Below are 23,416 nucleotides of genomic sequence, written 5' to 3' on the forward strand. Positions count from 1 at the left end.
TGTAGCTCAGTCAGTAGAGCATTGCGGATAAAAGCGTCGGCCAAATGCACTATTGTGATGAAAGATTATGTAGATTGATATATGAAATATTTGTGAATCTAGTTTTGGAAACCTGCAGAAATCTGCTTACACTATGATGTAGTCGAGTTTGTCGCATGGACAAACATCAGTTTGTATGGCTGTGTGACGTGTCTTTAGTTTACTAGCACCGGACGCCCACTTTGAGGTTAAGAGATGGTGTCCCCGTGTCAGTGTCTTGCAGTGGGAAGAGGGGACTTGGTGTGTGCTGGAGGTAATTATTGTAATTTGAGTGCGGTTGCAGGTGAAATTTGCCGTCTCGTAATTAACGCGAGGAGCAGATGGCGGTGGGCGGGAGATGAGTGCAAGCGGGGGGGGGGGGGGGGGGGGCGTTGGGAGGTAGGAGGAAGAGTAAACTGGGGGTGGGGTCAGGTAGTCATCAGTAAGCACAGCCACCTGATTGGCCAGGTAGCCAAAGAATCACCTATAAACGTTATATGTGGTAAAACAGTGACGTCCACTCACACTTAAAGTGACAACGTTTCAAAAACGTTGTAAATGTAAGAGAATAGCGTAGTCCACAACTACAACGAAAGAGAGGAACGATATTGTTGTGATCACATTTGGAGCGAATTAACGATAAAACATTGAGAGCCAATCAAAATTCGTTTCAATTGAAAGTGCAAGCGCACGTTTAAAATGTCGAGCTTAGAATGAACAGAACGCTATCATTCCTGTTTATGCTAATATAGGTATGGTTAAATTTATCGTTCTTACAGTAGCCCAACGTCAGACTCGTTGTAAAAAAAAAACGTTAAAAAATGGACATTTCGTAAAATACATTTTTTTTGTAAATGTGCAGTCTTTTTCTGTAATTTTGAAAAATCTTTTTAAAACTGTAAAATTTTGCATCTACAGTATGTAAACTGAGAAAATTTCATTACAAGTGTGAAATTGTTTTAAGACATTGGTGGAAATTTACTGAGATAGTATCGACAGCCATGTTTATTTGCACGTGCATCTTTATTTTAGCACTAGTTTCATTTCAAAAAGTGCGCAGATCCAGTAAAGCCGGCAAAACAAGTGTTAAATGCAATTCGCAGTGCATTTCCCATCTTACAGTTCTAAGTGCAGTAGGTCGTGGAGGACGCAGCAACTTTACCGAAACTGCACAGCATCACTCCACAACAGCATTTGAGAGCCATGAATCGCCTCTTTAACTAGACGGTGCGTTTGGATGTACGCCAGGTTATAATGCTTATCTCCATCATTTGATACATTACTCCAGCCACTAGAAAACACATGCAAATGCTTCTTTCCTGCCAAACTAGTTGCGACACATGACATGCAGTGTACATAGAGACGAAAGTTCGAGTCCAGTCTATATCCCCGATCTCATGAGAGTGTTTTGTTGTCAAAGTGGTGAAATTGGTTGTGCATCTGTATACTCACATTTGTTGTTGTTGAAGCCGTGGTGAAGCTGTTAGCGCATGAGCTCACAGTAATGCATGACCTGTGTCATGTCGACTCCCATTCTCTACAGTATCCCTAACACTGTAAATAAAAGATACAAATCCATCGATAATTGTACAATTGTCTTGGAATTGAGCTCGTTATTTATTCCTACAACCAAGTCATTTCATGCAACTCAACACATTTAGAGCACGCTTTGGGATTCTCGTTGTAATTGTTGTTGTTTTTGTTTTCCAGCCATGCACCGATTGTAATTCCTAATGCATTAATGCTATAAGCCATTACATAAGTCCTGAGCAGGTGGGGACGGGTGCAAGCTTTAGAACGGAGGTGTTTGTGCAGTACCTGTTTGTTTATTCGTGTGCATCTTCAAAGGAGATGATCCCCACTGATTATCTGTACATTAGCTGGCAGAGGAATCATTATGTGTTGTTTATGTCCTGGTGTGCACGAATGAATCTCAGGCTGGGAAAAAGATTTTGGATCATTTCCCTCACTGTTACAGGAAAGAAAAGAAGGTCTTTTTTCAAGAACCATGCTGCAAACGTGTAAGAACTGAAAGTGTTCCTCTTTGACTCACAGCCCAGTTAAGTGAACATATAGAATGCGTACAGTACATCTCAGGGTGTAGAAATCCCACTGTACACCCCGTCCGGGCCGTCCTACCGTGGCAACCCCGGGCTCCCGGCGGGAGTGCCAGCGAGCAAAAGCTGCAGGGACGGGCAAGGGGGCAATCGTCATGGTTTCGGTCCTGTTTATCCCAGCAAACAGTGGGAAAGAGCACAGCGGTGCGGTGAGCACATGTGTTTGACATTACTGCGACATGCCGTCTCTCTCGAGAGAGAATGGGAATGTCAGAGAGCAGAGAAGCCGGCCAGATCCCAAACATCTGGGGAAACCAAAAAACACATTTACACCACATTGCAGGAGCTGGGAGTTCGCTTTGAGAAAATATACCACATTACAATCAAAAACACTCGCTCTTCTCCACTCCGATATGTTCTCATTCTGTCATCAGTTATTTACTCTCATGTCATTCAAAACCTGTGTTTGTTCAGTGGAACACAACGGAAGATATTTAGAGAAATTTTGTAGTGGTTTTGCGTCAATACAATGAAAGTCAATGAGGGTCGATGTTGTTCGGTTGCAACATTCTTCAAAATATCTTCTTTTGAAAGAAACTCGTACAGGTTTGATAAAGAGGGTGAATAAATGATGAAAGAGATAAAAGTTTCCTTTAAAAAACCTCAGACGCACAACATTGCAAACTCAAAATTGTTCATCGCTAATTCTTTCTCAGAGGCGCTTTGGCACGTTGGATCAATACAAGTATGAACAGTCTGACTCCTGAAAATTGTGTAAAGCAAGTCAATAAATAGAAACTTTGAGAAAATGTTGTGTGTATTATGCATCATGACCTCGACTCAAGCCGCTGGTTCGTCGTTTCTCTGTAACGACGATCAGATCTAATCTAATACGAGACATTATAAAGCTCCCCGCTGTGAATTGGCTGGTTTCATTTGGATGAAAACTCTTGCTCAATAAGAAAGGGGAGATAAGTCCTCGGCAGAAGTGTGGTTTAGAAACTGGAGACCAGCTGCGGTGCGGTGGTGGAGGGGTTTATTAATCAAACTGTGTGCAAGTTCATATCGTTACTTCTTCCTCTGATAAAGCCAGTTCCTCTCTTTCTCTTGCTCTAAGCCAGTTAGATATCACAGTTCTGAGTTCTGCTAACTACAGATGAAGTTCAGTTATTAAGCCCTCACATTCTCCACACAATGGTGTTAAAGTATCGAGAGGGGGCGCGAGTCTGGATCGCGCGGCCGGGAGACGTACCATGTGGCGTATTTGCACAAATGAAAGCGGCCGTTATCTCGTTGAAACAGAAGCGGAGCACCGGACTATCCTGTCATTCTTGAAATGGGTTTGAGCGCAGTTTCGGTCTCTTGCGGAAACCTTAATCTAACACAGAGGGCTGTCTTCAGATAAGCGATTGTTCCATAACCAGGTATCAACCTTGAGGATGTTCAATTTCCATCAAGAACGCTTTTAATGTGAATGGAATGGGTTGAAACGGTTTTTAATGACGTTCCAGATGGATGGAGGAATATGTAAGAGGGTTGTTGCTAAAAAATCCTGCATAAACTTGCACGGCCCAGTGTTAACTTTCGTTTGTTTATTGGTCTGGTTAGTGGCTAATAATATAACTATTTACATTTTAATCAATTTATATTCATCTGAATTTATATTGTATTGTATAAAAATTGTATTAAATAAACAATTTGTTGAATTTTCAGAAATAATCTACAGGGACTCTGTTCTTTGAGGATGTGTACCGAAAGTTAAGTTTGGGCCACAAAAGCACGCATGCGCAGTAACGTTTTTGTTGTTGCTTTGAAACCGTCTTTAGTTGTGTTTCGATCCAAAGTGCTTATTTAAGAAAGTGTCGTGGCCCACGTTTACTTTTATCCTGTAAGATTGTTTGTTTATTCCGTTTGCACGGTGTTATGTCACTGCTTTTAACTAAAGCGCGCCGAAATTAATTCGATTTAAATGAAAAGAGGTTATATTAACACCCTTAAGAAAATTAACCATGTTTTTATGATAGTCAAAGAGTAAACATGCTTTTTGGCGGATTACCGTAGTTTTACGGTAGTTTTTTAATTTGTGTAAGGGCAGATGTGTATGGAGACTATCAATAAAGAGAGAAAAAAATAAAAATACAGATATATTCATTTAAATAATCAAAGTGTAATGTGCCTTAAAGGAATAGTTCACCTTCAAAATGAAAATTCTGTCAACATTAACTTGTCATTTCAAACCTGTGTGATTTTATTTCTTCTGCAAAACAAAAAAGAAGATATTTGGAAAAATGTTGGTAACCAAAAACCGTTGGTCCCCATTGACTTGTATTGAATGGACACAAAACCAATGCAAGTCAATGGGGACCAACAATTTTCAAAATATCGTCTTGCAGACACATTGCATTGGCCTGTTATTAAAAGCATTACCGCACCAATTACACATCAATCTATAAGACGTTGAGCAGAGGGTCTTAAGTGTCGTCCAGCGGTTTGTTTCTGTGACTCGCTGCGGGACGGAAAAAAAGAGGAAACCATAAAAAAGTCACTTTGGACCATGGTACCATGGTAATACTGCTGTCCAAAACAAAATCAATATGTTACTAGCAGGGAAAACGTTTCATTATAATCCCATTTTCCTGTAGCATATCTATAGCTTTTACACCCTTGTAATGCCATAGTGTTTTTACACTATATGATCATTATTAAATACTACTACGGTATATAAATCATCTGTCCATCACTGTACACTCAGTACATATAGAGAGCATATATATATGTATATTGATGGATGCATTCGGATTATTCATGCGTGTCTTGTGTGCATGCGGTGTGGTGGGCAGGTTTCAGTCTTTTGTGCCCCATAAATCAGCTCTAGCTGTAATGAGACAAGAGCCAAAGCAAACAAGAGCAGTACTGCAGCTGGCCATAGCCTGAGAGAGAGAGAGAGAGAGAGAGGCGGCAGCTGTCAGGCCCGGCATCGTGCACCTGTCACACAGGAAGTCAGGGCCTGCCACTATTTCCTGGATACGCCTCCTCGGCCAAACACTTCTGCTGTTTTCTCCGAGGAAATAAAGGCGAGAGAAAGAGAGAGACAGACAGAGAGGATATAGTCAGGGATGTAGAGAAGAGGGCCAGTTGGGTGTCTTTATAATATACACATACTGAATATATAAATATGCTCATAAATAAAAACACAACATACAATCCAATCTATAAAAACCTATTCTAATCTAGATTATAAAAAAAAACTCACCTGAACAGGTAACAGTCACCCATGTGACAGGATGTGACATCACCGCTAGCGCAGTAACAGATGGTAAGCGCGGCGTTATAGCCTCTCTTGTTTTTCTTCCAGTCCTCTGAGCAGTGGATCTGTGTGTGTGTTGTGTTTGGCACGCGTCCTCATTGTTTGTTAGGATTGTCAAGGCGGGTCCTCCGGAGGGCTCCCGTGTCTAATTCCCCAGCCGCCCCTCGCACTGCCTGTATGCAATTAACAGAGTAATTAAAAGCTTGATGAGCTAATTGGTGTTGGGTGAAGCTGCAGGTGTTTTGATCAGGGAGCTTGTTTGTGGAAGTGTGGAGAGCAAACAGATTCCTGTCATTGATCAGTTTGGCTCTTTTTCACCCGCTATTAAACTAATACGCAAGATGAGCTAGAAGGACTATTCAATCGCTCCGTGATGAAGTTATTCTTTGCCCGAAAAGTGAGCTGACAGAATCTAAATAAGGTTTAATTCGTACGTGTGTAGCGCATGCTCTAGTTTCACATCATGAACCAATTTGGCAAAGGTCTTTTTTTACCCATTTCGCAAAAGTTATCATATATTTGGTAACACTTTACAATAACGTGCTATTTGTTAACAATTAATAAATGCATTAGCTAACATGAACTAACAATGAACAATACTTCTACAGCATTTAGTAAGGGATAATCCACAGCTAGCCGTAAGGGTTTTAATGCATGACGTGGAGGCAAAGAACCACCCGACGCGAACCGCGAAGTGCATTAAAACCCTTTAACGCGCGGCTAGCTGTGGATTATCTCGCTTATACCATGGTCACTTGCCAAGTTAAAGCTTTTATTGATGTTTGCAGTGTAATTTTAGATCAAACAGGTGAATATGACAATGTCAAATGAGGGTTTTAATGCACACTTTCCAGCCAATCAGAATCCAGTATTCAAACAGACCATGGTATAATTAATATTAATTCATGTTAATTTCAGCATTTACTACTACAAAATTAAAATCAAACGTCACTGTTAACATTAGTTAAAGGTGGGGTGTCCGATTTCTCTGAGCCGTTGTTGATGTTCAAATCACCAAAACAGACACACCCCTAGCCCCATCTTTCGCTTTCGTCAGCGCTCGGCTCGGCTAATGTCCGTCCTGTGCACTGTGCACCTTACTGCTGATTGGCTACAAGGTTGTTTTGGTACTCGTCCCGACTCAGTTGTCTAAAGCGTAATTCGGAAATCGGTTACCCCGCCTTTAATACACCATGAACTAACATGAATAACTGTATTGACAGGAACTAACATTGACAAGGATTAATAAATGCTGAAAAGCTAAATTGTTCATTGTTAGCTAATGTTCGCTAATGCATTTACTAATGTTAACTAATAGCACCTTATTGTAAAGTGATAACATATATTTATTATTATTCTTGTTTCAAGCTTAAACCTCTGTCAATTTGCCTGCAACAAGTGATGCACGCATTTTATCGGACATGTAGAAAACGCAATAGAAATCCATACGGCCTTTCTCTCCCTTCTTTAGACTTTTCTTTTTCTTGGGCGTCCTAGCTTTCCCCACTGTTGTTAACTCTCTCTCTCTCTCTCTTTGAGCATGGGCTGACAGATGTGTTGGTGACGGCTGTATGCCTGCGGTGCTCGTCCCCAGGTGTTCAAGCCGTGGCTGTGTGTGCGCGTCTATATGACAGTTATTGATGTTCAGGTGTGTGAGCTCAGAACAGGGACACACTATAAACACACACGCCACAAACTCAACCGTTACTGCTCGAAACGGAAAAAACAAGCAGGGTAGACTCTGTGTGTAGGATGGAGGTCTTGAACTGTGAAACCAACCTAAACATACAGCACGTGTTATTGCGAATCTCACACGCTCCGTATTCCTGCAGAAATGACGGTAGACGAGCGTCTGCGGGTCGACCGGTTGCCCAGCGCTGTCCTAACACACTCCAGATGGGCCGAGCTGGGGAGTTGTTCTTGGCACGACCCGGATCGGCTGAATGTCACAAATACTTTCCTTTATTTAGGAATGGCCCGGGCCGGGCGGCTGAGGGAGAACGGGAGGGAGGGTGCATGGAGCGGCTTAGCAACATCTGGATTTTATTAGCGGCCATCGGGAGAAATATGAAGAGGAAGTTTTATCTCGCTCGCCTTCTGGGGAAGCGTCGGGCTTTCCAGAACTCTGACCGCCGATGACGTCGTCGCTGCGGGGTAGAGATGGCATCAGGACTGCAGTGTAATTATATCAATAACAACAATATTTGCAGAAAAGAGAAAAAGTGAGAATGCTTAAAAAAACTGGTAGCTTGTGGTGCAGGTTCTTAAAGAGACAGTTCACCCAAAAATGACAGTTTTGTCATTTATTCACCCTCATGTCATTCCAAACCTGTTTGACTTTCTTTCTTCTGCAAAACACAAAAGAAGATATTTTAACACTGAACCCCATTGACTTCCATGGTATGAACACAAAACCACTGAGACATTTCTCAAAATATCTTCCTTTGTGTTCCACAAAAAGTCAAATACAGGTTTTGAGAAAAAAATGAAACTGTAGAGATTACCTTTTCGTTAAATTAATTTCTTTGAATGTTGTACCAGACCAACACAAGGACATCGAGCCAGGAACAACATATAAAAGGATCTGTGATTTTATATTCATAAAGTGTCCCGATAAGCATATCAGACTGAAACTCACAGAGACGTACGTCGGCTTCCCATAACCAGATGGAGATGAGGGAAACTCTCTGGCGCTGTGACGAGAGAAAACGTCTTTACGCTGTTTAACACGTTCTGTTACTGTACTGCGGTTTAACATGCAATATTATTCCCTGACCCCCAGCATACTTTCCCACGCAAACATACATGCGGCGACTGTACGTGTATGGGGTCTCAAGGGTCCAGCCGTTCAGCCTGTATTTAAATAGCCATTTATTGCTATCCGAATGTTTGTTTTCTCAAAACGTATTTGCTCAGCTGACATGCAGGCTTGGCGTCATAGTGTTCGTATGTGTGTGTGTTGTGCCGTATTGTAAGTCAATGAGTTGAAAATAAGTGAGATAAACTGGCCAATCAGATTTAGACAGGTTTGTAGATCTGTACCAAACCCTGGTGAGATGACTTTCTGTCTACTACCTAGATAGGCAGCTCCCTTCGAAGGAAGCATCTTAACCAAAGTCATACATTATAAATGACTGATTTGAGAAATATATATAAGAAATATATACGATACAAATAATATAAAATATAAATATGATAAAATATTATATAATCATAATAAATAGTTTTTTTTAATACTGAATTATTTATTTATTAAAAAATATTAAAGAACCAACTTTTCTTTCAACTAGATTTTTCATTTTTACTACACTCATTGCAGTGCATTCTGGGATTTCCGCAATGATTTTGGCCACAGGTATGTATGTTAGAGCCTTCATATCATGTGACTTGCTGTCTACTACCTAGATAGGCAGCTCCCTACGAAGGAAGCATCTTAACCAAAATCATACATTATAAATGACTGATTTGAGTAATATATATAACAAATATATACAATACAAATATTATAAAATATTATATAATCATAATAAATAGGTATTTTTGCTTAATATTGAATTATTGATTTATTTAAAAATATTAAAGAACCAACTTTTCTTTCAACTAGAGAGCTTTCACATCAGATGACTTGTTGTCTACTACCTAGATAGGCAGCTCCCTTCGGAGGAAGCGTCTTAACCGAAATTGGACATTATAAATGACTGATTTGAGTAATATATATAACAAATATATACAATACAAATAATATAAATATTATAAAATATCATATAATCATAATAAATAGTTATTTTTTTAAATACTGAATTATTTATTTATTACAAAATATTAAAGAACCAACTTTTCTTTCAACTAGATTTTTCATTTTTACTACACTCATTGCTGTGCATTCTGGGATTTCCGAAATGAATTTGGCCACAGTTATGTACTGTATATTAGAGCCTTCACATCAGGTTCATGTCTAGGATGTTTTAAAACGCTCTTGCTACGCAGTTCTCAGATACAATCAAACATTACTTATACTGACATGCAAGGATGCTACAAGACTTCATGGGTTGATGACAGACTCAAATACGTCTTGCGATGTTGTCCGCTCAAATCTGAGGACATCGTGGTGATGTCCGTTTCTTCTTGGTGATTTTTTTGCCGTGGGTCACTGGCCGATGATGAGCAAAGGGATAGCGTCGGGACGGGTTCAGAAGTGCCGTCCAGGGGTCGAGGGCTGTAATCTTGCTGTTTTGATGAGAGGCCTGTGTTTGTGTGGACTCACAGCGGCCTGATGGGGAGCAGATGTGGGGAGGCAGGCGGTCGGCACAGAGCCAGAGCAGCTGGGAGAAATTAAAAACAACAGCATTCCTAGAGACTGGGGGAATTACAGGGGAGGGAGGGGGAGCTGATGCGGGGACAGTGAAATGAAGCCATGTGATGTGTGTGTGAGAGAGAGAGAGAGCTAGAAAAGTACTGTACCTGTAAAAATGAATGTAAATCAGTAATGTTGAATAATAACCATGAAACATTATTAGCCAGCAAAACCTTCACACACGTTTATTTAGCTGACAAAAGTAGGAAATAACCCAAAGTTGTTTTTATAAAAAACTTGTTATGATGACTAAATGCCTTTGTATGTCAATAGAAAATACAAAGAGATGTTGATTTATTTATGAATCATTTTACCTTGAGGATGTCTCATGAGGAAGGTTCTAGCTGAGTTAACACACACACACACACATTATAAACACAGACAGACACGCATCTCACAAATGCACACATCTCCTTGATATCTCAAAAACACTGAGACAAACAAATACACACAAATGTGCAGACACACACACACACACATCTCACAAATGCACATCTCTCTCTCTTTCACACACACGCGCGCACACACACACACCTCACAAACATTTCACAGACACAAATGCACATACACACACATCTTACAAACACAGAAACACACAATCTCCAACACACACACAAACACACACACACGCACACACACGCACGCACACGCACACACGTCGCAAATGCACACAGACACATACATAAACATACGCGAACACATCTCACACAGACAGACACAACACACATACACACATCTCACAAATGCACAAACACCTCCAAACACAGAGACACACATATTTCAAAAACACACAGACACACTTATCTCATAAACACACCTCCTAACACAGAGGCACACATACAATATTTCATCTCACACACACATCTCACAACACACACACACACACACACACACATACATCTCACAAATGCACACACACACACCTCCAAACACAGAGACACACACATCTCACAAACACACACACGTGCACATACACGCAATCTCCAACACACACATCTCACAAACACACACACATTGCAAATGCACACAGACACATACATAAACATACACAAACACATCTCACACAGACAGACACAACACACATACACACATCTCACAAATGCACAAACACCTCCAAACACAGAGACACGCATATTTCAAAAACACACAGACACACTTATCTCATAAACACACCTCCTAACACAGAGGCACACATACAATATTTCATCTCACACACACATCTCACAACACACACACACACACACACACACATACATCTCACAAATGCACACACACACACCTCCAAACACAGAGACACACACATCTCACAAACACACACACGTGCACATACACGCAATCTCCAACACACACATCTCACAAACACACACACATTGCAAATGCACACAGACACATACATAAACATACACAAACACATCTCACACAGACAGACACATCTCACAACACACACCTCCAAACACAGAGACACACGTATTTCACAAACACACAGACACACACACACACACACACACACACACACACACACACACACCTCACGAATGCACACAGACACACACATCTCATAAACACACCTCCAAACACAGAGACACACATACAGTATTTCGTCTCACAACCGACACACAATCTGTGTTAATTTACAGCAAGCAGGACTCTGGGCTTGTCATTATAAGATGTATTGTGTGTTTGGATCTTTTACTGAAAGCAACTGTCTGATCTTCACACACGCTCCCCCAAAACGCCGTGGAATTACAAACGGGAGCGTTTCTACGGTGCACATTCTGATTCTCACAGTCTGATTATAGCACTCGACAGCAGATGGGCCAGGTTAGGTTGAGCGTGCCTTTTCTTCCAGACGTGGTGCGCGCTGTGGAAGCGAGACAGACCGCTCTCCCATCATTACAGAGACGCAGCGTCGAACATCTGCAGGAGGTCTCATCATCTATCTGCTTTATTGATCTCTCAGCACGCCTCCTCTCGCTGATACAGATATGATATCAAACACCCGTTCACAGAAATGAACATTTATTGCTCAGCGGTGGGTCTTTCATAGCTCCGGAGACTCAATGGAGTTGTTGTGTTCGAGATCACGTTCGTCTCAGATGTTTCTCTTAAAACTCCTTGGGGGTAATACAAATGAGACATACAAGACGAGCACAGAGCTATAAATGCAAATTCATTGATAAATTTGCATTGAATGGAATCAATTTCACGCCAGTTCAGTTTCTAATCAATGCTGTTTTGAAGAATCAAATGAGACGGTTTGTTACAAATTTACACGGGTTGTGAGGAGGATGGATGATCTGAGGTGACGTTAGCGATGATTTTCTCAGATTTTTCTCTCGCTCTCTCTGTACTTAAACGCAAGTCTCCTGTCCGTATGGGAGCACAGATGGCCACACTAGGGCTTATACGTGGACTTTCCAATGTATTAAAAGTGAAATCCATTGCTGTGTGTGTGTGTCCATCCTTTAGCCAGTCAGATTAATCAGATATCTGTAATCTCATGGTGGATACAGGCGCGGCGGAACAGACTTGTCTTTCTCCGGCTCATGTGGTCTCTTTTCCAGCTCGGTCGGGTCATGGCAACTCCCCAAATCCCCTGAGAATGCACGAAAGAGAGAAAGACGTTCCCTAAAGAGCAAATTAAAAGTACTGATTATGGCCTGTTTTTCTGTCAGGACGTTTAAAAGCAGCGGTCCTGAGAGAAATGGCTTTTATTTATTTTTACATTTTTACTTAGAGACGGGACATTGTTACTTCGTCGTGATTTTCCAACTTTCCATTTACGAGTTTGGTAAAAAGCAAAGCTAACTGTCTGAAGTGAATAAACTTCAGAGCAAAATATGGGACTAATTTAACTTGTTGTTAAAAATAGCAGTAAAAGAGGCGTGACTATTTTGGGATCGTCGCTATCCGCTGATAACGTGCAAGATTAAAAAGACAGTTCACCCAAAAATAAAAAGTCTTTCATCATTTACTCACCTTCGAGTTGTTCTAAATCTGTATAAATTTCTTTGGTTCGATAAGCACAGAGAAAGATAGTTGGAAGAATGCTTGTAAGCAATCAGTTCTTGGCCACCATTGACTACCATAGTAGGAAAAAAAATTCCGGTTGAACACAAAAGAAGATATTTTGAAGAATGTAGGAAAGAAAACAGTTCTGGGGCACTTTTGACTACCATTGTCGTTTTTCCTACTATGGTAGTCGATGGGGTCCAAGATTTGTTTGGTTACAAGCATTTGTTCAAATGTCTTTCTCTTGTGTTCAACCAAACAAAGAAATGTATAAAGATTTTTTAGATTTAGATTCAATTTTATTGTCATTGCACATGTTTAAGGCAACGAAATGTGACCTCTGCATTTAACCCATCCAGAGAGTAGTGAACACACGTACCCCCGGAGCAGTGGGCAGCTATCACTGCAGCGCCCGGGGAGCAAGTAGGGGTAAGGTGCCTTGCTCAAGGGCACCTCAGTTGTTACCCGCCGGCCCTGGGAATCGAACCGGCAACCTTCTGGACACGAGTCCAACTCTCTAACCATTAGGCCACAACTGCCCCTAGGGGCAAAGTTGTTGGGCCACAACTTTACCTTCCAAATAAAGGTTTGGAACAACTAGATAGTGACAGAATTTTCATTTTTGTGAGAACCATCCCTTTAAGTTCAGAAAGTGTGTGACAGTTCTGACAGTTTTGCAAACAAAGGCCGTTTCTCAATATGCGTTCTTCAGCGGTCTTGTGTTCTCGCTCTACGTCATCAATATCCACCAAAGTCCGTTCCAATACTCAAGAACACAAGAACAGAGAACGCATGAAAGTACCCGGATGTGTACATCGAATGCAGCCTTGCGCGCGTACGGGACCCCTTGAAGTCCCAGAAGTCATTGCGCCGCGTCCATCCAAGTTCGTTCTTTCGAGGCAAGACCACAAGAACACAAGTCCGTTCTTTGCGTTCTCGGAACTGAGAAACAGCCAAATAATGCCTTCGAGCACGTTTCATTTACTTCATTTACTTCCCAGGTAACGTTTTTTAGAAGGTTGGCTAGCGATTTCTCAAAGTTATCAAAAAAGTTCTTGCCGTAACGTTAAAAGAGCATTTCATGAACATTATATGTCACTGCTAAACATCGCTATTGTTAACGGAATGTTTAAAATATTCAGAAATAACGTTTTTAAGACTTAATGCGAACGTTGGCGAAACATTATTAGATCATATATTGTTCGCTGTGTTAAAGTGAACTTTGTGTACACTTCTAAACAGTATTTTGGGTCAAAAAGTCAATTCTGCTCGACCTTTAGGACTACACTTTCAGATCGCCTCAAAGTTTACGAACGTGTACAGAACGTTGAAGTGTAGTTTTAAGTGACGTGCGTCTATGTGAGAGCTGGTCTTTGTTTTTAATGGTCCCCGTGTGTCTACAAGCTGCTGAAGTGAGTGACAGATGGACAGCGAGATCTCTTTCTACCTGTCTACATTTGGCATTGACAGAGACAGCAATGCACGGAGCGGCGCGGTGTGAACCCCACACAGCAGGCCAGGCCTATTTTAGTCTGTGTGGCGTTAGTCTTAATACCTTGTTATGTTTATTGCTCAAAGGGCACCAAACAGTTGATCTGTAAAGAATTTTCACTCTTTTCACATTTGATCTTTATTGTTACATTATAACAATGTTCACAAAGTCTTTTAAATGATGCACTTATCGTAATTAACCTTATATTGACATTGGAAGAAATTTCGTTCCAAATGTTTGCATTTCAAAGCATTCAATATTCAAGATCCTCATTTACACACTGAGTGCGTTTACATGCACAGTTTTTCTCCGGTTATGCTTAATAAGCTGATAACAAGTAAGGTCATGTAAACACGTAACAGGGTTTTATTTTGTCGGGGAAAGCTCATAAACGACGCAAGCAAAACCCGCTCGGCAGAGGTAGTTTTTTGCCCATTACTGCGATTTCGTGCTGCATGTAGACGCATTTACCGGTTTTCTCTCAGTTTTGTTTATGTGCGCATGTCTAAAAGTCCCAAACAGAAGTAATAGTAAAATAACGTATAAAAGTCCGCTCTCCAATCATGCAGTTGATGTAGAAACGTCAAAATGAAAAACTATTGCTGCATATGCAGGTACTGCGGAAATGAGAATAGACATAAAAATACAGCTTCTGACCGTTCCCGCTGTATTTTTAATTACTAAACAGACTATCGACAGTGACGTCACTGCACGCGAGAAACCCGGCAAGTCTCAAACTTCCATGTAAACGCAGTTTTATTACTATGCATGTTAACGCGTGAAAACAGGTTTCTTTGATGGATATTCTTTGATGGATATCCGTTTATTTTGTGCATGTAAACGCACTCATTGTTGTGTCATTTTAATCTGCGTTGACTTTTGTGAGCAAAGCTAATTTTCTTAATTTAAGGGATGTTATGCAACTGCTCACTTGTTCATAGACAAGTTGATATTTCTCCTGGAAAAAGGCAGAACGTTTTATTAGAGCAATAACAACAACAAGAAGAGCAAAAGATGCACATTAGGTGTGTCATTTTTGCCTTTTTTTTACATCTAAGAAAAGTCCAAGCTAGCTTCAAGATTTTCTTACTAATAACCGTGACATTGTCAACTTTACGGTTGTTAATCTCGTATTTATTCCGCCATGACACGAATGCTGCACAAAAATCAGATGTTCACATTTTCTTGCTTCAGGCAGATTTTCGGCTTTCATTAAAAGCAGAAAAGCTACTTTTCGCATCTTATAAGGAGACGCTATACAACACCTCCCCCTTGTCAGGACCCCGTGCCCAAGCGGCCCCTAACCCGCCGATCGTTCCCGTACCCTGTCACCCTCTGCAGCTGTCACCCCTCTGAGGTCGAGAACCAATTATCTGGCTGTTAGTAGTTTGGCTGTGACCCTGTACGTTTAGTTATTTTTGCACATGACATCTCGGCCGGGCGGGGGCTTTATCCGAACATGGCCTGGGCTGGTGGCACCGCACACGGTCCGGGTGTTTCGGGAGGTCTATCTGACTGAAGGTGACAGTGGAGAGACATGCAGGCAACTGATCTACAGAAAGCGACAGCAGAGACAAGAGGCGCCTGTCAGAGAGCCGCTGCTCAACACATGCTTCTGTACACACACACATACATACATACATACATACATACACATACACGACAAGCATGTAGGTTAAGAACAAATGCATATGTACCATAGTAATACTGTGCTCAGGAGATTTGAAGGAGCTTCAGTTGTGTTTCAAAGTACTGACTTATGTCTCAGATGTTTAAAAACACAAACAAATGAGACTGTAATGGAGTACCTCAGAGATGACGTATTTTTGTATATGTAAACCCCGGGAGCGAGTTAGAATTTTAGGACTTCCGGTTCCATCGGCCCAAAGTCTATGGGTTTTTGGTAAATCGCCTGAATTAAAGTCTGTAGCTAACAAAACCTCTAAATATATTCACCTTTTATTCTATGACATAAAACACACCAGTTATAACACGCTTGTGATTTTTTAAACCTTTATTGTGTCTTTAAAATGGCGGTTGCTAACAAGTTGCTAAAAGCGACTACTTCCTTTGGCGGGGACGTTACGTCATCGTGCATATAAAGCTCACAAATAATGCAACATGGGCACAAATGTTTAAAATCATTGATGGGGATTCATTCACAGAGTAATTACTGACCAGGGAACACATTTTTAATAAAGTTCGAAAGAGTTGTCGGAGGCTTGGTGGTGGTGACGTTGATATCGAGCGACCTTAAGTGTAGTCTGTTTATAGCATCGTGTTAGCTTTTTACTTCTGCCGATTGTATTTCGGCTTCAAAAGTAACAAATGTGGTGTTGATTTGTAAAGATTATCTTGATAGACGTAACGTGTAAACATCATGAACATTTGTTAATCACGGAGCTTATTTTTTGCCTTGACAAATCTGAGCTCAGTTTGACACATTGTTGAGGTCTCTTCTGAAACGTCAATGGAGACTCTTTTTCTCAACAACAACAACAAAAAAATAGACATGAGACTTAAGCAAAAGTTTCTATTTGCACTCCACTGAATCTCATTGATGTCTATGAGAGATTTTTCACTTATGGGATGCTTTATCCTGCACACATCTAATCTCCAAGGAGCACATATTATAAAACAGTACCTATGTAAATTGCACTGTAAATCACTTTGGACAAAAGCGTATGCCAAATGATTACGAAATGGTTGTTGCAAGAAACATATTTACATTTCTATGAAAGGATTTAAGGAGATTACTGCACAAAAAAAGACGGAAAATAATAAAAATACATGTTTTATACACATTTACTTGATCTCTCATTATGTTGTCAGGACTCGCTGGAATAAAGTTTCGTGGCATCTTAAATGTTTTCCTTGAAGACACGAGCCAGACGATCTCAGCAAATGTGAGCTGTCAGCGATGATGTTGTGTTGTAACCTCAGGACCGTCTGCTCCTGCAAAACAAGATATCGACATTTAATAAGCTGTGAAACATACCTACATATGTAGCATATATAACTTTATATTACATACACTAATACAATTCTTACACTAAATTATAACTATAAACTAAAAGCAAGGCATTGTTGACAACGTTCAAAACACAAAACTCCGTCAAATTCTGGCTCGACCAATAGCGTGAATTTGGGGCAGGACTTTCTGTAGGACGTACGGGGCTGAGACGGTGGTAGTGTTTGGGAGGTCTGTGCGCCACTGTGTGAGCAAATCACACTTTAAAGCTTTGCTTTGACACTGAAGGTTGTCTGGACAAGACTCGCTACCACATGACTATCGCAGTCCAGGCCGACGAGAGAGAAAACAGGCTTGCCATGTTTGGTCCCGTAGCGAGGCGGAGGGTGTCCGTGTTAGCGCTGCCCTGTTGAAGTGTCTGGGCCCGTGATAGACAGCAGCAGATCCAGCTGCACATGTCGCCGGCTGTCAAACGTCCGTCCATGAGCGGACAGCAGGCGGAGAGCGGGCGAGAGGGTTGGAGGGCGCTGATGGGTGGGGGGGTCCCGTCAGTAGCAGCTGAGTGGGAGAACAGGTGTGACTGGATGTTTTCAACAGCAGTGACATTTACCCTCTACCTCGGTGTGCCAAAGCCACACTTTATCTCTATCGGCGAAGACTGCGCAGATTTACTGCTATGAAACTTTATAAGTCTGTCTGAACGCTTCGCTAAAGGGGAACTGCTGGGAAAGAATGTCACGCGCCGTGAACAAGACACAACATATGCGTCGAACATGTTTGGGTTCACACGGATGCTCGTGCGGTTCACCATCACAAGACACGACATTTAGCTTTAAATGGATCGTTTCATCATTTACTTACCCTCATGTCATTCCAAAGTTGTACACAAAAGAAGATATCACACACAGGTTGTTTAATGTCCGGTTTGATGTTGTCAGGTAGCCCTGCACGGAAGGCTGAAACGATGCCCGATTCACCTGCTGATGTCAAAACCCAGCCCAGGTCGACTCCGCCCACAATGCCACCTCCACCCCCTGCTGTCAGCCAGGCAGGCAATCGCACCGCATCCTTCACGCCCACAACAAGTAAGTGCACCTGATAAAAACACACACATGAGAGTGAACTTACAGCATTCATAACACCCGGAGACAATACAGCTGTGACGTGACAACATGTTCATGACAACAGCTCCGTGTAAACACACTCTATGCAGTTGCATGATCGCAAATATTTCTAGCGACGCACGCTTGAATCATGACGTACCAACATGTGCATAATGAGACGCATTCTCTATAATGTACATTAGCATACTTTAAACTTCTTTCATGTTGAGTCAGCAAAAGCTGAAAGACAATCAAAAAACGTAGTTTGCAGTCCGTTTATTGACGCTCATGGAGTTGTGTAGAACACAAAAGAAGATATTTTGAGATTTTGCGCCCATGCATTTGAAGTGGGTTTGGGGTTTCATCTTGTTCGTAGGGCTGTTCAACGATTAATTGCGATGAATCGCTTCCAGAATAAACCTTTGTGTAAATATAATGTGTGTCTGTGCACTGTGCATATTCATTTTGTATTTATAAACACATACACGTCCACATACATCTATATATTTAGGAAATATTTGCATGTATATACTGTATTAATATTCATAGATAATTTAAACCCTTTATAAGCGCACGTAGTATTGATTGCAAAAACAAGTTCAGAACGTGAATGTTGAGTGGTTTAGCTTTCAAATGATGCAGAGTTTTTATAGTTGATTGAATATCAATGTAAAACAAAGGTAATGAAAAATGCAGACGTGCTAAAAAAACGCCCTTCCCATGGGCCCTGTGCATGTTCAGGGGTTAAATTATAGTATATAGCCTAAACATGTATTCATTATTTATTTTTCTTAAATATATATGCACGTGTTTGAAAACGTTTCTGTTCAGTGAAATCAAATGAAATACAGTGTTGACCTAAAAACGTTTGGAAAAATTTTAACTAAAAGAAAAAACTTAATTTACCTCGAAGATAAACTGAAATACGTTTAAAGCGCTAAAATTATAATAATAAACAAAAACTAAAATAAAAATGTATTGATCTTATATAGCAACATAAAAAAGAAACAAATAAATTGTAAAATGACAAAAGCATATACCTAAATTGCTAAAACTTTAACTAAATTAACATAAAAGCTAAAAAGAAAAGCTAATTTAAAATATGAATAAAACTAAAATCAAAACTATAATAAAATACAAAATGATATGCACAGCGCACAGACATGTAAACACAAACTTCAATTAATCGTTGTACAGCACTGCTTGTTTGGGTACCAACATTCTTCAAAATATCTTCTTTTCTGTTCTGCACAAGAAAGAAAGTCATACAGGTTTGGAATGACATGAAATGAGTAAATGATGACCAAATTTCCATTTTTGGGTGCATTATCCCTTTAAATATTGAGTTTTGTGTGCACAAGTGCACCACTTGCTTGCAATGCATTGGCCTAGTTGCATAGAATATGTTTCTGACCTGCATATTTACACGATTTAAACAAGCCTCTTTATTAAATCAACAACAGTCGCTGTCACTTATAGCGTTCGTATAGCACAGAATGCCCTTGTAACGCGATCAAGTGCGTTGGAGAGTGTTTGTCGGTTCAAGCCATTGTCTGAGTGTGCGCGCGCTCCGGATACACAGCGAGAGATTTGTTTACCTCCTGCGGGGGGATTCGCGGGCAGCGTCGGGGCTTGGCAGCTCTCACTACCCTATATAGCAATGATGGGCCTTGTTGTTTCACCTGTTGCGCGGGTCGCAGCGTAGCCCGCTTGCCACTCTAAAACCAGAGCACAAGTGCGGGAGTCACATGGTAAACCCACATGTGTCCCTGTGCCTGGAATGGCGAGATAAAAAGGGACAAGAAAGAAACGAAAGACTCGGTGTTCTGCAACGTGAAGCCTCGCACAAACACAGCTGACCTCCCGATGCCCCAGAGGATTATGGGCCGTAAGTAGGATCTAGTATTTGTTTATCTGTGGTAGTCAGGGCTTTTTGGGCACACGCAACGCAGGGCGACCGTTATGAGAAAGATGAAGGAATGGATGGTGTGGGTGGGGCGGCCTGGCCTGTGAAAGCTGCAAAATTGTACTTTCAGCTGGTGGACATGTGCGCGGCCCGATTTAGACACACACCTGCTGTCGGAATAAAAGTAACCCGGGCCGGTGGGCTATTTTTGGGACCTCTTTAACACGTTCCTCTTATAGTTGTATCTTAGTGAGTGAGCGAGCAATGGTGTATGTCATGGAGAGAGATAGTGAGAGAGCGAGAGAGAGAAGGGTAGCTGATGGTCCGACAGTGGGTTCGCTCAGAAGAGAATGAGACGAGTGGAGACCAGCGCTCTGCGTTACAGTCCCGGTGTTTCCGTCGTGTCCGTGTGTTCTCTGGCGGTCCTCGGAATGCATGTGCCCTCTCCGTGCAGCGATGCAGCTTCCTGGAGGACGTTTCCCAGGGGCGACGTGGAGAAAAACAAGAGCAAAGTTAGGAGCGACATAAACAGTGCTAACGCAAACAGTGGCCCTCTTTCCACAGTGTTGAATGGGAGCAGTCACTCTCCGACGGCGCTCAACGGAGCTCCCTCCACGCCCAACGGCTTCAGCAACGGGCCGGCCACCTCCTCCACCGCCTCCCTGCCCACCCAGCAGCTGCCCCCCGCGTGCGGAGCCCGACAGCTCTGTAAGCTCAAGCGGTTTCTCACCACGCTGCAGCAGTTCGGCAACGACATCTCGCCCGAGATCGGGGAGCGCGTCCGGAGTCTGGTGCTGGGGCTGGTGGTGAGTGCATGTTAGCTGTTTGCTTTTATCCGTGTCGCTCTACTTGGATTGTTCAATCACACGCTGTGTCCTTGCAGAACTCGACTTTAACCATCGAAGAGTTTCACTCCAAGCTTCAGGAGGCCACCAACTTTCCCCTCCGGCCCTTTGTCATTCCATTCCTAAAGGTAAGAACGCACACACACAATTCATACAGATCCTCTCCATCTTTCAACTCTGAATATGAGGTCAGCTTTGCTAGTGCATATCATTTTGTCTGAAGTATGCATTTTGGGAAATGATCTTAAATCAGTTATTACAATCTATTCAGTTATTATTAGGCTTGATCAAGAATTCGTATTAACTTGATGCAAACAAAAATAAACAAACAAATGAAGAGTTTAGTTCAAAATATGACATAACTCCGTTTTTAAACATCTTCAAAAATCATGTTTTTTATGATGTTTTAATGTGTTAGTTAGCTGTATTTTTTTGTCTTAGGTATTATGGCTTAAATCAAAACAAACCAATTGCTGTTTGATTGATATTAATTGGAATTCACAATAAAAAAATTCAAATATTCCTGAACCTGACCGAGTTCTTCCTTGCATTTCTGTCCACATAGTAAATACTGTAATATACATTAGCATTTACTATAGTAAACCATAGTAAAATTCCTTGATACTATACCTTAGTGTATTTTAAACTATACTACAAGATTTACTACAATTTACTATAGTAAATACTAGACTTGTGCCAGTGTTCAATAACATGGTATAATATAAAATAATGTATAATATAATATTATTTGCATTGTTTGCTATTGACAACAGAACGCAGAAACGCAAGTCTGCTTTGCACATTCAGCGGTAAATCAGCATTTAATTCAATACAAATCATTGTTTATTTGTGGTTTACTTTAAACGGTCAATATCACGATAACACCGAAGTTCAAGATCAAAGCCCTAGCAATTACCGTGATACAGCCGAAACGGTCACATGCGTGGTAAATATGCAGCATTTTTTTCATGTCGGTGTTGCTCAGTTGGTAAAGCGTTGACACAGGTTTTGGGTTCGATTCCCAGCGAACACAAGTACTGATGAGGAATTGAGTGCTTTGGATAAAGGTGTCTGCCAAATCCAAAAGTGTACTGTATATGTAGTTTAAATATATAAAACGTTTAAAATTAGCGCTTGTTCTTTCTTAACATTTCCCTTTGTAGCACACACAAACATGACTTTGTCTCCGGACTGATTTTAAAACGCTGCACCTTGACTCTCAGCCATCTAATCCAGCTGAAGTTTGCTTTTTGAGAAAGCTCTCGTCATTTTTGTCTGCAGTACGCTTTAGATGTCATGTGAAGGATTCGTGGGCGTGCCGTCTGAGAGCACTGCGCTAGAGTTCTTAAAGTCTCGCAGTATGCGTACGAGGAGCTCTTCCTTATGGCGCACCATATGGGAAGAGATGGGGGGGCTTTGAGACCGACAAGCAAAGAGACAAACAGAGAGGACGGAGCTGGAGGTTGGCCAGCGTCAGCACACTCTCTGTGTTTCCCTAAACGCATCAACACGCTTTTAACACGTAATAATAATAATACGTCTGTATATGAGTGTATAAGTCCAGTCAATGAAGTCCCACCCACCGGCTCTGCACTGATCTTGTGCTCCATATGGCCATCGTTTGCGATTCATTAAAACTGGCACGACGGTGTTTACCCAGAGTGCTGTGGGCCAGAGAAGATTTCCTGGCAGATGTTGGAGTGGGCGCTGTAAGCTGCTTCTGTTGTCTGCGTGTTATCCCTCTTTCTCTATGACACAAACACACACAGCAAAAAAAATGGATTCACAGATACATTTCGTCGCAAAAAAAATATTCATTTGTAATGATTTATTTAGAATTTTCTGTAGATGAAACATTGCAAGATGAAACATGAAAAACCGCATTATCACGACTATCTCCTTCCATAGATGCATGAACATCGATCTGTTCATGCCGACATTCCCTCCAAACAGAGAAACCTGGAAAAGATAACAAAGCTTATGCATACTTCAGAAATCATTTGGTCTACTGAATATTTTATTGTAAAAGATTTGAAACTACCTATAGATGGTTTCAGTGGCAACGACATAAACAAACATTATGTGGCCCAAACACAACCTCCTGTGGACCTCCGCAAAGAATCAATAACTGTTGAGTAGTTTTAATGTAATTTCATACAATTAATAAACAAGAAAATATTTTAAAAAATTAATTATAAAATATTTATATAAAAAATGTATTATTTAAAATAAAAATTAATATAAATATAAAATAATTTGTTGTATTATAACCAAACACAGACCGGAAGTTAATTTCGGGCCAGGCGCGTGTGTCCGATGAAACCGTCTGTAAACAATGTTGATCGAGATTC

At 41.1% G+C, this 23,416-nt stretch overlaps 1 protein-coding gene and 1 long non-coding RNA gene across 5 annotated transcripts in view; one reads left to right on the top strand and one right to left on the bottom strand.

The window, feature by feature from the left end:
- The window catches only part of cbfa2t3 (CBFA2/RUNX1 partner transcriptional co-repressor 3), a 55,517-nt gene that overhangs the window by 14,476 nt on the left and 17,625 nt on the right, over positions 1-23,416 (top strand). For 3 of the 4 annotated variants that reach the window (XM_057341243.1, XM_057341172.1, XM_057341386.1), the window contains exons 2-4: positions 18,150-18,296; positions 20,785-21,026; positions 21,104-21,193. In XM_057341243.1, the coding sequence (XP_057197226.1) occupies positions 18,150-18,296; positions 20,785-21,026; positions 21,104-21,193 (479 nt within the window). Of the gene's footprint in view, positions 1-7,481; positions 7,562-18,149; positions 18,297-20,784; positions 21,027-21,103; positions 21,194-23,416 lie in introns of those variants that run through there. The other variant, XM_057341321.1, reaches the window with a different exon arrangement.
- LOC130559637 (uncharacterized) lies at positions 16,090-20,776 on the bottom strand. Its single transcript, XR_008963603.1, has 3 exons — positions 20,388-20,776; positions 18,073-18,306; positions 16,090-17,195 (listed from the first exon to the last, which is right to left on the bottom strand). It is a non-coding gene; the product is annotated as an uncharacterized LOC130559637 (long non-coding RNA).

This window comes from Triplophysa rosa, linkage group LG1 (genome assembly GCF_024868665.1).
Source record: "Triplophysa rosa linkage group LG1, Trosa_1v2, whole genome shotgun sequence".
Taxonomy (NCBI): domain Eukaryota; kingdom Metazoa; phylum Chordata; class Actinopteri; order Cypriniformes; family Nemacheilidae; genus Triplophysa; species Triplophysa rosa.